Source organism: Leucoraja erinacea, chromosome 18 (assembly GCF_028641065.1).
Source record: "Leucoraja erinacea ecotype New England chromosome 18, Leri_hhj_1, whole genome shotgun sequence".
NCBI lineage: Eukaryota > Metazoa > Chordata > Chondrichthyes > Rajiformes > Rajidae > Leucoraja > Leucoraja erinaceus.
In genome coordinates, this window is record NC_073394.1 from 17,061,714 (window position 1) to 17,077,198 (window position 15,485).

At 40.5% G+C, this 15,485-nt stretch overlaps 2 protein-coding genes and 1 long non-coding RNA gene across 3 annotated transcripts in view; 1 reads left to right on the forward strand and 2 right to left on the reverse strand.

Moving 5' to 3' along the window:
* Window positions 1-1,574, reverse strand: part of LOC129705698 (uncharacterized) — a 33,109-nt gene extending 31,535 nt beyond the window's left edge. Inside the window, exon 1 of the long non-coding RNA XR_008724943.1 lies at window positions 1,446-1,574. This is a non-coding gene — a long non-coding RNA (uncharacterized LOC129705698). The remainder of the gene's footprint in view (window positions 1-1,445) is intronic.
* On the forward strand, window positions 1,243-7,310 carry si:ch211-256a21.4 (uncharacterized). The gene is made up of 3 exons (XM_055649404.1): window positions 1,243-1,627; window positions 3,453-3,629; window positions 5,451-7,310. Exons 1-3 carry the CDS (start codon window positions 1,468-1,470, stop codon window positions 5,666-5,668), a joined length of 555 nt encoding a protein of 184 aa, XP_055505379.1. The 5' UTR covers window positions 1,243-1,467; the 3' UTR covers window positions 5,669-7,310.
* A 3,840-nt stretch (window positions 7,311-11,150) lies between these two features.
* accs (1-aminocyclopropane-1-carboxylate synthase homolog (Arabidopsis)(non-functional)) overlaps window positions 11,151-15,485 on the reverse strand; it is a 36,268-nt gene continuing 31,933 nt past the window's right edge. Inside the window, exon 16 of the mRNA XM_055649406.1 lies at window positions 11,151-15,045. Coding sequence (XP_055505381.1) covers window positions 14,765-15,045 — 281 coding nt within the window. The 3' untranslated portion in view covers window positions 11,151-14,764. The remainder of the gene's footprint in view (window positions 15,046-15,485) is intronic.

The window sequence follows — 15,485 nt, forward strand, 5'->3', positions numbered from 1 at the left end:
TTTCTATGTAATCCAGACAATGATAGTGCCAAAAACAAAGTACATGGAGCATACATAGTAGTGAAAATCCATTGTAGTTTAGTGCTCGGGTAGGGTTATGATTAGGGTTGTGCAGGGCGGGTTCAAGAACCATGGGAAGAAGCTGTTCTCACATTTGGAGGTATCAGTTTTCAGGTTCTTGTACTTTCTCACCAACAGTAGCAACAAGAAGAGCCCGTGGCCATGGTGTTGTGGCTCTTTCATGATTATACATCATGTAGCTCCCTTCAATGGTGGGGAGGTACGCCCATGATGTACCCACAACTTCCATCACTTTCTGCAGCCTTCTTCACTCCTGAGCACTGGCATTACCCAACCAGGCTGTAATACAACCAGCCCTACACTCTTGAAACATACACCTGTTGATTTTTGATTGAGTATTCAGTGGCATGCCGAATCTTCTCAAACATCCGAGGAAGTACAAGTGTTGGTGACCTTTATTTGTGGTTACATCAATATGCTGTGCTCAGAAGAGATCATCAGCTCTTTGGTCTGCCGAAAACTTGTTGGCCTCCCAGCAGAGCGAGATATCGAGGGCAAAGAGATATCGTTCAGGGAATGTTGCCCATTCCAGACTGTAGGAGTTACCTGCTAAGGAGCGCACTGAAGCTTGGTGCAGCCAAGGACAAGGCTCTGTGGGAGAGGACCACAGCCTAGAGACATTGAGGGGTAGGGTCTAGTGGAGACACCCCTCAAACAAGGGAAGAGACATCACCCCCAGGAGGCCACAAGAAAGGCAAGGGTCCTTGGTTTAAGGATAGTTTGTGAACGCCACCACATCTAACACTGTTTAGACGCTGTGAATGTAGGAAGAGGTTCTTGTAAATGTTTTGTATACATGTTTCACTCTGAATAGAGTATATTTGGGGGGAGGGGGAGCGTGCCAACCAACAAGATCCTCGGCTGCCTTGGTTTTGTTTGCTTGATTAGTAATCAACGAGCTATTTACCAGAAACGGGTTTTTTTTCCGACGGAAAAGTTCAGCTGATTTCCGGCTAACATGAAAAGTTGATCCAGAAATAACATTGAGAAATAAATTCCCTGTTAAATCCGCCAGGTTGCACAACGGTGTGTTTGTGTCGAGTGCGAGTGTCCCGCGATCTGCAGCGGGTTTGATCACACGACCACCCCCTCTCCCGCACTCCGACGCGATTCTCCGCCTCACTCCCCCCCCCCCCCCCCCCTCCGCTCTGCCCAGTCTGAAGATTCGCCCCCAGAACCCGTGCCCCGGACCTGGCTGTGACCCCGGGGTCGTTGGACCCCCCACCCCGCCCCGCCTGCCGGAGCCCCGGGGCTTTCCAGCCGCGCCAACGCATCGCCGGGCTGGTCCCCAGTCAGTCAGTCAGTCAGTGCCGAGCAGGGCAGCGAAAGGACGAAGCGCCGTTTAAGGGCATCACATCACTCACTCGGTGCAGAGCCGGCGGCAAGATGAGGGGCGACGAGCTGGGATACCGGTTGCTGCTGACCATCTCGGGAACAGTCGGCTCCGTCGCCTTGATCTACTCGGTTTGCAGCCGAGATTGGTACGCGGGGAGAGGGCTGTGGTACAAGGACAGCATCACGCAGCCGGCGAACCAGCTCAGCCGAGGTAAGAGATTCCGTGGCGGCAGCTCACTTTGTGCCTGTCTCTGCTCTCCCCCCGTGGGAAGGGGCGCAACGTGGTCACTTGCGGGAAATGATGGAGTAACTCGGCGGGACAGGCAGCATCTCTGGAGAAAAAGGAATTCCGCGTCGAGAGTCTTCTTCAGACTGAGGCCACTCGGCCCACTGTACGTCTGCCTGCCGTTTGACAGAACCATCCTGGCAGACCCACCCCTCCCTCTCCTAAACTGTGGGCTAAATTGCCACAATTTCACACCGCTCCGTCTCCCTGCGATCTCCAAAGACTCGCAGGACATCAGCTGTCACCATTGCTCTCCATCCACGATGTTTACTCGTTTGAACAAACTTTTACACATCATGAGCGTAAAGTTAATGTTACATTGACAGCATCGGAAGGAATCCCGGTGATTCTCAATGTTCTGCTCACACTGCATTCAGATTTTCAGTTTTAGGTTTATTAATGTCACACTGAGTGTACAGTGAAAAGTTTGAATAACCTCCATTGACCACACCCATCCTCTTTCACATGAGGCATAATTTCAACCACTGAATTTTTTTTCCGTTGATGCCCATTGACCAGTTTTTCCAGTTATCGTTGATGCCACACTGGGCTCAATGTAGCTTTGAGGTCAATGGTGTTACTTTTACCTCACCTCTGAAAACTAACGTTATTCTTTAAGAAGGAACTGCAGATGCTGGAAAAACAAAGGTAGACAAAAGTGCTGGAGAAACTCAGCGGGTGCAGCAGCATCTAAGGAGCGAAGGAAATAGGCAACGTTTCGGGCCAAAAGCCTTCAACCTGATGTAGGGTGGGTTACTTGTTTGGACCAAGGCCGAAATTACTTTTCATCCTTGGCAACATTACTTTTCATCTCAGCCCATCACATTTTAAGTTAATTGCCCTTCTAAATTCCTATAATCTCTCCCTACACCTACCCACTTGCAGATATCCAAGATCTCCCTCTGAAACCTGCTTTAGACACCCCCTTATCTTTCTGCATGAATCACAGTAAATACCATCTCTCATTATTTTTTTGCATCTTCTTCTACTCAGATCCCCCAATCTCGTTTCCAATTTACTTTCTTCTCTGTCCATCCTGGAAAAACTCTTCCACAAATCACTTCCAACAACAATTTCAAATTTACAACTGAATCACCCTAATACCTCCCCTCCTTTATACCCATCTGCAGATGACCATGTTGTACTTTTCTTTGATGCTTAAGTATAATCCTACTGATTTTCTGATTTAGCTTTGATAATTTGTGCTTTGCAGATTCAAGCTTTGCACACCATCCACAGTGCTATCAATTGATGCTTTATTGAGCTGTTTGTATTTTGACAACTATTGCTGTAATAAAATTATATTTGAAGTAAAATTCTGAAGCAGATATTAAGTGGATAAAGTGGCATTCACAATATTTCTTGTTGGAATATTTGATGTAAATATTTGGAAAGCATTTAACTGCCAATTAAAATGTTCTATTTTCCACTAACATTGGTTGGTAGGCTATCAATCTACATTCAAACCACTGGCCACACAAGCTGTCTGGGCAGGGTGAATTGAGATGGAACATTCAAATGTCTTTCCAATGACCAAATATTGTGACATTTTCACAAATTCTAAAGCCATGTTTCTCCTGATGAGAATTTATGCAGTAAACGACCAGAGAATCTGCCAGGTCTCGTATGATAATATTATTTTTATTAGCAGCAAAAGATCTGAAGGACAAGCAATACGGATTTTTTACGAATGGGAAACATGAAGTGCTGTGTGTACTTTTGCTTAGTCAATCTTGGGTTTCCTTTTCAGCTGTGGAAACAGAACGTGTGCTTGGTGTGATTGCGAGTATGATGGCCGTCATCGCCATCTGTCTCTGTTTGCTGTTTAGCTTTTGCTGGGATCCATACACTTACAGTGAATCCAAGATGAATCCTGGACGAATTCGCCATCCAGAAAAATTGTTACTTACAGTACTGATGCCAACTGGTAAGAGAATCACAATCGATTAATTATCTTAATAAAGCAGTGACTAGGGAATGTACCTGCAGAGGGGGCATGTTGGGTGGGAAGGAATGAGTGAACAAAGGAGTTGCAGAGGGAGTGGTCTCTATGGAGAGCGGAAAGAAATGGGGATGGGAAGATGTGACAAGTGGTGGGAATGTGGGAAAGTGGTGGAAATGTTTGAAATGCCATTGCTTCAGCAAGAGGTTAGCAAGAGTGCAAGGTGGTGGATGTTGTCTACATGAACTGCAGGAAGGCATTTGACTAGGTTACACAAAGTAGGCTGGTCTGGAAGGTTAAATTGCATAAGATCGAGGGTGAGTTAGCTTATTGGTTCCATAATTAGCTTGATGGTATAAGCAGAGGATGATAGTGCAAGGTTGTTTTACAGACTGGGGGCTTGTGACTAGTGGTGTGCTTCAGGGATTGATGGTGGGCTCATTGTTGTTCGTCATTTGGATGAGAATGTTCAAGGGTGACAAAGAAGGCTTTTGGCATGCTGGTCGTCATTAGTGAGGATGTTGTGTAAATGAGATGTGATGTTCTATTGTGAGGTCTTGGTGAGGCTGTTTGTGGAGTATTGTGTCCAGGTTTATTTACCCTGCTATACCAAAGACCTAATTTAGCTGGAATGAGTGCAAAGAAGATTTATGAAAGTGTCATAATTCACCAGACTGAGCTAAACGGAGAGGTTGGGCAGGCCTAGAGTTTATCCTTGGATGGTAGGGGACTGAGGGGGTGACCTTATGGTGGTGTATAAAATAATAGAGGGGCATAAATAAGTTTTTTTTTTTTTAAAACAGATTTTCCCCCTGGATAGGGGAATCAAAAATGAGAAGGCACAGGTTTGAGGTATGAGGGGAAAGTGTTAAAAGAGACCTGAGGGGCAACATCTGCACACAGAGGGTGGTCCGTATATGGAACGAGCTGCCAGAGTAAATGATTGAGACAGGCATAATTATATTTAAAGGATATTTGTACAGGTACTTGAATAGGAAAAATTTAGAGGGATATGGGTCAAACGGAGGCAAATGGGCAAATTAGTTTAAATCGGCAGCTTGACAAGTTGGCTGAAGGGCCTGTTTCTGTACTATTGCCCAGTGATCTACTAACCTTCAGAAAAATATTTTGAAATAATATACAAACATGCAGAAAATAACTGAAATTCTCTACTTGACAGGATGTATAATTAGTACATATACGGTGTACCTGACGTAGTCCATACTTGATTTATAGCTGTTTAGCACGTGTCGATTAAGTGAATCTTACCATCTTTTCTCCGGTCAAGACAGTGAAACAATTCTACCTCGGATCTCTCAGCACAGCTATATTTTGATCAAACCTGTTACATTGCTGATGGAACAGTCTGAAACACACTGAAATAGAATAGATTCATTTTGATATGTTTATAAAGCACAAAATGTTATCAAACTCAGCTTTTTGTATTGACTAGTGGAGAAGTCAATAAAATGTATGTGATTTAGTGCAATGGATGGCTAATTGCACAATTACATTTGACATAATGCAACTTACTGAGTAAGATGTATTTTGCTTTGTAGTTTTGTGTACCGACGAGCCTTCTTACCCTCTTCATTTCTTTGAAGGAAATGTGAGTGGATCAACTGATTTATCTAAGTGGAAGTTAAAAGGCCCCTGGAAAATATCACATCAAGATAGATCGGATAAAACTGTTATGCTGTAACTTTGTTTCATGAGCTATTTTTCAGTTGTCAAAATTCACTATCAACATATAACATCATAATTGCTTGACTGATCACAATAACATTTTCTTTCTTTTATTTTCAGCTCTATTGTATTTTATCTCATGGTGTTCATACACCAGTCGTTACAAGGAACAAATCAGGAGTGATATCACAAAACTTGGCTCTGCATATTGGGCGGGAATCTGTTCTTGTCTCACTTTGTTAGTTATCTTGCCAATTATACACTTCACGAAAGAGTGCGCACTTTCAGAACCAGAGACTAATCTGAAGAGGAGCTCAGAATTTCAAGAGAACATATAAATATTTGGATCAGGAAAACCTAAATGAAGTTTTCACAACTTTTGGGATCCCGCAGCCAAAAGAGGCAGTGATTATATTCAGAACTATTTTAGGAAATAAAGGACTCTAACTCTGAAAGACTCTCCTTTAGAATTCAGAAAAGTGACATTATATTAAAAATATTTTTCATTGCAACGACCTTGAAACTTACTGAACTATATTATGAACAAAAAAGGCCATTGTAAGTGAAGATGTTATTATGTGGAAATGTAGTTGGAAAGACAGCAATTACCAATATTATTTGAACTTTAACAGTTAAGATGCAAAATCATCACCTTCCCTTCAACCACTTTCATCCCTCCCAATGTTTTACACCATCATCCTACTTGCTAAGTAACCTCAAACAAGTATTACCTTTGATTAAAGATTTTATTTATTTTACCCAATTTTTGTATTTTTTTCTAATGTAAGTTTCTGTTGTATTTTCTTTTCTTTGTTTTTTTACTCGTATTCTGGATTTAATTAAACTGGGAATTCGTATTCTGGGACGGATGGACGTACTCTCTCACTCACATCTTGAATTACCAATTTATAATTGTCAATTTCATTAGAAAACTATTGAATCCTGAATTTTTCTTTGAAAATAATAATTTCTCAATATTTACTCCCTAATATAATACTACTGTTTTGCCATGGACTTTTCTAACGCATTTGTAATAATGGAAATGATGTATGTTACAATGTGCAGTGGTTCACAATCTCATGCAACTATTTCTCACAGGCTTCTATTTTAAAACCACAATGTAACAATCTTTGTTACAAACAAGATGCCGTGCAGGTTGAAATAAGGCGACTAATGGTGCATGAACAGAGAAAAACAAGAGGAAACGAAATACTAAAAAGCCACAAGGTCTTCCTGTGCATAGGAGCAAAAATACCAGAAACCAACTGTAATTTGCTTAACTGCACTAGCACAGAATGTGTAAATACATTCTTGCTGAAATTCATGTTTTCCTCTAGTGGGGTGCAAACGTGATTTGTGTTCTTCCCACCAACCCATATCATCTCTCCCCTCTGTTCCTCAAGGTTTTTAGACAATATTGTGCATTATTAACAATTGAATCTTGTAACAGCACGTTCTCAGCAGATTATTCTACCAATGTGGTTATCAAAGGTGAGGTAATCACTTACCTTGTCCTAACTCCAGCTCTTGCATACGTACACACACACACACACACACACTCTCTCTCAGTGATAGTAGTTACTAAATAACAAGTACAAAAACTTTATCAATTTTTCTCCTCTTATGCTGAAATATTATGGTAAACTGAAGCACTATGTATTTTCCTGTCTGTTTTGTTTAGATGGGTTAAATTTGAACTATTCCTGCTTCGTATGGAGTCATTTGCTATATGGACTGATTATTGGTGCAGGTCCTATGCAATGTAATACTGCAGGATGTAGCACTGTGAGCAAATTTAAACCACAGAGCATTTACAGACAATTGAAATAGGAAGTAGAGCAACCGAGAAGGAAACACTCAATATGATTCCAAAGGTATTTCAGTGGTTTAAGTAATTGGGGAAATGGTGTTCAGTTCAGAGAAATTTGTATAGAAACATAGAACCAAAGTTAAAAGAATGCTTTACATAGAACAATGGTTTCACACTTGATCAGGAGAGAGAGAATGAATCTAAGAAATGCTCAGAACAGTGAAAAAGCATGGTATATCATGTTTAAGAATGAACTGCAGATGCTGGAAAATTGAAGGTAGACAAAAGTGCTGGAGAAACTCAGCAGTGAAGACTAGGGGGACTCTATAGATGAGGCTCTCACCAGGGTTTCTTCCATACCCCGTAACACTGCTCTCTCTCCTCATCCCCCCACTCGTAACAAGGGCAGAGTCCCCCTAGTCCTCACCTTCCACCCCACTAGCCGTCACATACAACAAATAATCCTCCGTCATTTTCGCCAACTCCAACGTGACCCCACCGCTCGCCACATCTTCCCATCTCCTCCCCTGTCTGCTTTCCACAAAGACCGCTCCCTCCGTAACTCCCTGGTCAATTCGTCCCTTCCCACCCGTACCACACCCCCCCCGGGCACTTTCCCTTGCAACCGCAAGAAATGCTACACTTGTCCTTTACCTCCCCCCTTGACTCCATTCAAGGACCCAAGCAGTCGTTACAGGTGCGACAGAGGCTCACCTGCACCTCCTCCAACCTCATCTATTGCATCCGCTGCTCTAGATGTCAGCTGATCTACATCAGTGAGACCAAGCGTAGGCTTGGCGATCACTTCGCCGAACACCCCCGCTCGGTCCGCAATAACCAACTTGATCTCCCGGTGACTCAGCGCTTCAACTCCCCCTCCCATTCTGAATCCAACCTTTCTGTCCTGGGCCTCCTCCGTGGCCAGAGTGAGGACCACCAGAATTTGGAGGAGCAGCACGTCATATATCGCTTGGGCAGTTTATACCCCAGCGGTATGAACATTGACTTCTCCAATTTCAGTTAGCCCTCAATATCTCCTCCCCTTCTCAGCTCTCCCTCAGCCCTCTGGCTCCTCCTCTTCCTTCCTTCTTCCTGCCCCCCCCCCACCCTACATCAGTCTGAAGAAGGGTTTTGGCTGAAACGTTGCCCATTTCCTTCGCTCCATAGATGCTGCCACCCCCTTTGAGTTTCTCCAGCATTTTTGTCTACCTTTATGTTTATCATTGTTACTTGTACCAAGGTGCAAGTACCAGTGAAAGCTTTTGTTTGCATGTTATCCAATCAAATCAGATATTACTATAACTGAATACGTACAAAAGTTAGAGAAGAGACAAAGATACAAGAGGGCAGAATATCGTTCTCAGCATTGTAGCATAGGAGTTCCAGAGAAAAAGTCCCATTTCCACAATGATGTAGTTTGGTGAATCAGGATTGTACCAGAGCTCATGGAAGGACGATCCAAAGTCCAATAAGAGAGGAGTAGAAAGTGTATGCCACCAGAATCTGGTGATACATGCTTTCACGCTTCTGTATCTTCTGTCCGATGGGAGTGGGAAGAAGAATGACTGGGGTGGGAAAGGTAAATCATTATGTTGACTGCTTTCCCAAAGCAGCGTGGTGTGTAGATGGAGTCAATTGTAGGGATCGGTCTGTGTGATAGACTGGGCTACATTTACAATTCTCTGTAATTTTTTATGGTCTTGGGCAGAGCTGTTCCCAAACCAAACTGTGATTGTAGAAGTACCTGCAGGTTCAAAAGAATTGTTGAAGATTTGCTGAATTTCCTCAGTGTCCTGAGGAATACAGACATTGATGTGCTTTTTTAGCTTCAGAGTGGTATTGTCACGTGTACCGAGGTACAGTGAAAAGCTATTGTTGCATGCAAAGCAGTCAGCAGAAAGACAATACATTATTACAGTTGAGCCATTTACAGTGTATAGATGCATGATAAGGGGATAACATTTAGTGCAAGGTAAAGCCAGCAAAGTCCGAGCAAGGATAGTCTGAGGATCACCAAACAGGTAGATAGTAGTTCAGGACTGGTTGGTCCACAACAGATATTTGGTCATGTTTTCACCTAGGAACTTGAAGCTCTCAACCATTTCCACTTTGGTACCACTGATGCTGATTGGGGCATGTACTTCAGTGGATGCTAGTTCAGGGGTGGAAATCACTGTCAAAACATGGCAGGGTACACAATTTCTTGGTGGCCACGCGCACACACACACACACGAGGATCCGGAGGCTTTGGCTGTGGGGCCTGTGGACGCTAACATTGGGAGCTGACTTGGTTGGTGACCGACTCTGAACTCTAGCAACAGCAGCTTCGTCCGCCCGAATCGTGGGGCTTGAATCGGCCTGTTTGCGGGGCCTTTCATCACCCAGAGTGGCTTAAAATCGTCCAGCGTCGGGAGCCTCGATCACCTCGACGCAGCAGATTGAGTTTAAGCAGCGCCGGGCAATGAAAGACCCTGGGAATGGGCCGATTCAGCCCTTAGAAAGCGTCTGATACCCGCTTGAATCTTTCAAAAGATACAATGGATCACAATGAGATAACACTTAAACAAATAAAACTGAAGCAAATAAAGCCAAACAGAAGAATCAACCTTGGAGGGGGGAGAGAGAGATGGGGAAAACATACTAAATAACGTGAGTGACCGTGAATGAGGGATTTACCTGCAAGCCCGCCAGGAAACACGTTCAACCGGAGCACTTAATGACCTGACTCGTTTAAATCCGATACTCGTTTAAATCTTTCCCATCCACCAATACATCCAATTACCTCAAATGGTAATTGTACCCGCATCAGAGTTTTAAGAAATTCTCCTTGAATACGTTCAGTAATATTTGGTCAAAACACAATTGGCAACACATCGTGTTAATACGATGTTAATTGAGACATTTAACAAGCGCTTAACAGTGACACCCCCACTGTCTCGCAGAAAGCGGAGATTTTACTAGGTTTTTTTCCACCGAATTTCAAAATCCGGATGACAAAACATGGGAGGGATTGTCCCCCACCTCTCAAGATATGGGAGGGGCATGTCCCCCCCCCCCAGGATTTCCGCTCATGTTTCCTGAAATCGATAACTAGCTCCTTTGCTTTGCTGAAATTGAGGAAGTGGCTGTTTTCCTGACACCACATTGCTAAGCTCTCTGGGGTGGAAGATTGCAACCTTCACTGTGGTTCACCCTGTTTCGACGAATGCAATCAACCAAATAAGATCAAATAGAACAAGTTGTCCTACAACTTTAGGCTGTGCACGCCATACGCAAGAGGAAGCCTAAGCTCTCTATCTCCTTCCTGTACTTCATCTCATCTTTGTTCATGATCCTGCCCACCACATCTGCAAACTTGTAGAACGAGCTATTTGAAAACAGCACATTTTCAATTTTTTCCACTTTTTTTGAAATTGTACATTTTCCCCTCTATGCAGACAACGTACTAATTTGAACATTGTTTATTTCAGGTTCCTTCTCTCCTTTTCCCCCCCAAAAGGCATGTCCACCAGATATATTAACTGGAATGAAGTACACACATTTCTTTTTCTCAGTCAGCACCGCCACCTAATGTGTCTATTTCCAACGTCTCCACCCCCACCCCTTTGTCTACAACTTAACAAGTTTGATTTTTAATTTTCCCAATCCTGATGAAAAATCATTCCCCCAAGACATTAACTCCGTTACTTTGTTACTGACACTAACTGATCTGTGTATTTCCAGTATTTTTTGCTATTATTTCAAATTTTTAGTATCTGCACCTTTTTTTCCTTTTCAATGAACATCCATAAAGGTGGTAAACAACAGTATATATGTTGTGATAAGAGTATGTAGAGCCCATACATAAACATGGAATGGTACGTACATAAATCATACAACCATGAACCTTGTGGTTCCAACTTATCACACTTAAGTTAACTTAGGAAGCACGGAAGCAAATCACTCTCCACCCCAAGGGAGTGTTGTAAAAGGAAGACATGAAAGCAGTTACATAAAATGCAGAGTCAAAGTGTAAGTGTCAATAACATAATTTTACTGGGCAAATGAATACAGAGCTCAAAAAAAAAAATATTTTACAATAATTAACGTATTAACAAGTGGCATGTTTGAAATTGTGTTAACGTTAAATCGCTATCACATTGAATCATTACTGGATCCAAAACATTTTATATGAAATTCATTTTCTTTCCCTATCCCATGTGGGTATCGTAACACAGACAATTATATCTTACTCCACAGCTACATACATTAGTTTTAGGCAAATAGTCCAAATAGTGATTCTGTCCTTGGGACAATGTTAACATAACATGACAAATTACATTTGTGTTTCACAGCCATTTACAGTACTCAACAGAACATTAGTGAAAGAAAGCAAAATTAAAGGCAGAAAGTACTCATTTAACAGAATTCCACGTTACTTTCAGTGATGAAAGCAATGAAGGTTTTAGTGGTTTAAACTAAACCAGAAATACCTGGGAATACTCAGGTTAGCAGACTCTGTGGAGAGAGAAATAGAGTTAAAAGTTCAGATCAATTACCTCACAATTCTCTCTTCGTGGATGCTACTTGACTTGCTATTTTCAGCATTTTTCTCAAATTTTATTAGAAATTTCCAGCATTGGTGCAATTTTACTTTTCTAACAATGTAATCAATTGTTAAAACTTAGGGGTGAACTAGGCAGGGAAATACTATCCATATCAGCTTAAAGTGAAAAATGATAAATGTTTTTCAATAAGGAATTATATAATACTTTTGTTTGAAATTATGTTCATTCTCCTTTTAATTGACTTCCCTTGAAATCACCCACAGTTCCCCATTCTTTCTGGAAAGCGGGAACACAATCTTATGCACAAAATCAGATAGATAAGATGCACGTTTCATTTTAGTGACATTAAGACACAAAATATTCCCTAAAACAGTTTCCATGAAAATGATTTCCACCACACACTGTATATAATTATCTCCACAAAACCACCTTCACAAGGCACACTGCCAAATAACAATACAACTGGACCCAGTCCAAATACTGTAAAAAGTATTCCATCAAAACACTGGCGCTCTTTTGCACACTACTGCAATTTAGAGTTAGCGCACAATTTACTAAGATACCAGGATGAATTTAGAAGTTCGAGCTCTTGAACTAAACTTTTCAGTCACATTTTGTCACTAAACCTTGATAAATCCTACATTGGAGACCAATTAAACCAATAAAAACAATTTGTGTTAACAGCCAAAATCTGAAATAAAAATTGATCATGGAAATGATGCGGCAAAGAGGTGATTTGGCCCATCATATAAATGCCAGTTATTTGGCTCATTTATTCCATTAGTCCTATTTCTATTTCACAGCAAGTCTGTAATATTTATGCAGAGACTGCAATTAACAAGCTCTCTTCCCCTAAAAAACTGATGCTTGTGAAGGTTTTTGATAAGCCAATGACAAAATGCCTAACTTTTCGTTTACATAAATCTTTTACCAAACTGTAGAGGGAAAAAACAGTGATTATTAATGATGACATTTACTTTTTTCCAATAGTTATAACAGTTTAGGAAGGTTCTTTAACTGGGATACAATCTAGCCTTCAGATCTTCAACAGAACAATTTTACTTTAAGATCTCAAAAATCATGAACAATGGCAGTCAAAATATAGAAATCCTTCCCAATGTAAGAGTATTGAACTCCAAGTTAAAAACTCCCCACTGATGAGAGCTTTGACCTTCCAAGTCCTTTATCTCATTTATCAGGAATTTAATTTGGCGAGTAAATTTGCGAAATATAAATTAGTTAATCAAAGCTCTGGACAAAGTTTTTCGCCTTGATAGTTCCCTCTGAAGAGCAACAAGTTACATTCCAATGGGAAAACCAAATTCCTCCTCAAAGTGAGTTGCCATGAGAAAAGACAACTAGAATGTACAAACATTCCTATATATTTAAATTAATTTGGCACTAAAGGCAATTAAAAGGTATGTAAAATTAATAAATAGGACGTACAAGATCTTAAGCGACAGTACTATATGGCATTCTTTGCAATTAACAATTTCAATGTAAAAGCAACATTTTTTTTATTGTGGTAAGAATATCTTCTGAAGAAGTTACACACAATCTTAACATTCAAAATGAACATAACAACATAATGAATTTCAACTACCAAAAAGATTTTTCAATCATACTGCCGATTTGCTGAAACATAATCCAAATATTTGAATAATGTAGGATTCCTTTTACAGCATCCTCTTTCTTTTACTGTGGTTTAGGTGAAAGAGTTAAAAATGCTCCCAATGCCCATGTGTGCTGTTTATTCCCATTTAGTAAGGTCATCCTTTTCCATCGATAATTTCTTCTCATTCAAAGCAAATGGAAAGCACATGTAAAATTAAAACAAATTCACTGGAGCCAGCCTTTTATTTCACTCACAAGAACAGCATTCTCTGGAACTCATCGATTGTGTATAATCATTTCCACATTAGTATTATATGTCAGATTTCATTGTTTATCTTATTACTTGTTCACTGATGAGAGCTTTGACCTTCCAAGTCCTTTATCAATTATATCCTATATCAGGAATTTAATTTGTCGAGTACATTTGCAAAATATAAATGAGTTAATCAAAGCTCTGGACAAAGTTGCAGCTTTGATAGTTCCTTGAACAATCGGTGTGGGTTCTCTTGTGCAGTTAAAAGTACCAGAAATTTAAACAAAATCAGAAGATAGCAGAAATGCACAATCTGCAACAAAGACAGAATTGATTCAGGTGTAACCCTCAGTCGCAACCATAGTTTTTGGTAGCATAGTCTCACTCATCTGTTCTTTATTTTTCAAGTGCTTCTTAGCTTGTTGCAGATTATTTTTATATTTACACAATTATCTGCTCTTTTCAGCTTCACTATGTTATTGTCGTAAACACATATTAGTCTAAATGGATTGGACATCCGAAAGTTTTATTTTACATTTGCTGAGATTTAAAAACATCTGTCTTGCATTCATGAGCAAGTGAAATGTGCAATGTGACGAATAAAACCGTATTGTCCTTCCTCCACCCTTAAAGTACACAAATATATCACAAGTAATGAAAAATAAATCAACAGTGATTCCTAGTTGTCATGAAGAATACTGCATGGAAAGCAGTTAACAATATTTTAAACAACATTTAAAAAACCCAAAATGTGACCTATAAATTGTTTCATTCACAATAAAAGTTGATTTAGTTTATTAGCAACCAGCTTGAAATATAAAGAAATCATAATTCCTCATTATTAGGAGAGTAATGCAGTGTATTTAACATTATTTTTTTAATGTTGTGATAGAAGGATAGGAATATAATGGTGTCCTTGTTCTAGCACTGTTCACTGCTGCCCCGATTTAGTCATTTAATGAAACCTCAAGTGCTGACAATGCTTGACAATCCTGTGAAGGTGACATTTCTCAATGCATCGTCGCTAAATGTCCTTAGAATGGGCAGGGGGCTCTGCGTACAGGTAAAGCTATAAACAAGTAAAATAACAAGTTAAAAGTCCAAGCAGTGTTCTACAGTACCATTTCAGTGTCATGTTTCCAGCCCATGAGTCCCTGTAATGAATGACTAATTCATTCAGTTTACACATTTTTGTAAATTGCAGGACTGATTATTTCTCTGCGAGCTTGCAGAAAACTTCATGGACTTCGGGATTCTCTTGAGCAAACTGTTCAGCTGTGTTTCTCTGTAACCAGTCAGTTGTTCGAATCTGTTCACGGAGAAGTCCAATCAGACCATCAAGAGCAGGATCTGGTAGAGATGGCTGGACACCAATTTCTATGACTTCTTCGGCAATTTTGGTCCTACTCTCAGAATCAGAATTTGGCTCTTTATCAAGAGATTGGATTACTGAATCTTGCTCTTCCAGGACTTTCCTAATTCTGTGCATTCCTAACAGAACAAAATTCAAATGTCATTATTTAGGAAAGTGGCAAAAAAATGGCTGGTCTATTTATCACATTAAAAATATAAACCATAGGATTAGTTTGAGTCCGCACACAACTACGTAAAAAAATTTACTTGAACGAATGCTCAGAATGTAATCATGTTAGCTAAATAAATCTAGAAAAAACATGATGAACTGGTAATTTGTAGCAACCTGACACCCATCACTGACCTAAGATGTTCACACTGGTGTACTGGGTTCTGCAGCATTGATTTGCCCCATTCCAATGTGACTTCTAATTTGGAGACTTCTGTTTACACAAGAGTGATGTTGTATGAAGGATGAAGGGAAAATAATAGGTAAGATTGAATTAGAAGGGGTTTAATTTCTACATATTTAAGACAGCAAAGGTGCACATTTGCTATCTGTACTCGTAAAGTTAAGG

Bases quoted from the DNA above. Each gene is read 5' to 3' on its own strand.
- si:ch211-256a21.4 (XM_055649404.1), top strand. From the start codon at position 1,468: ATGAGGGGCGACGAGCTGGGATACCGGTTGCTGCTGACCATCTCGGGA. The intron at 1,628-3,452 runs GTAAGAGATTCC...TTTCCTTTTCAG, and splicing joins GGCGAACCAGCTCAGCCGAG to CTGTGGAAACAGAACGTGTG. The intron at 3,630-5,450 runs GTAAGAGAATCA...TTTTATTTTCAG, and splicing joins TACAGTACTGATGCCAACTG to CTCTATTGTATTTTATCTCA.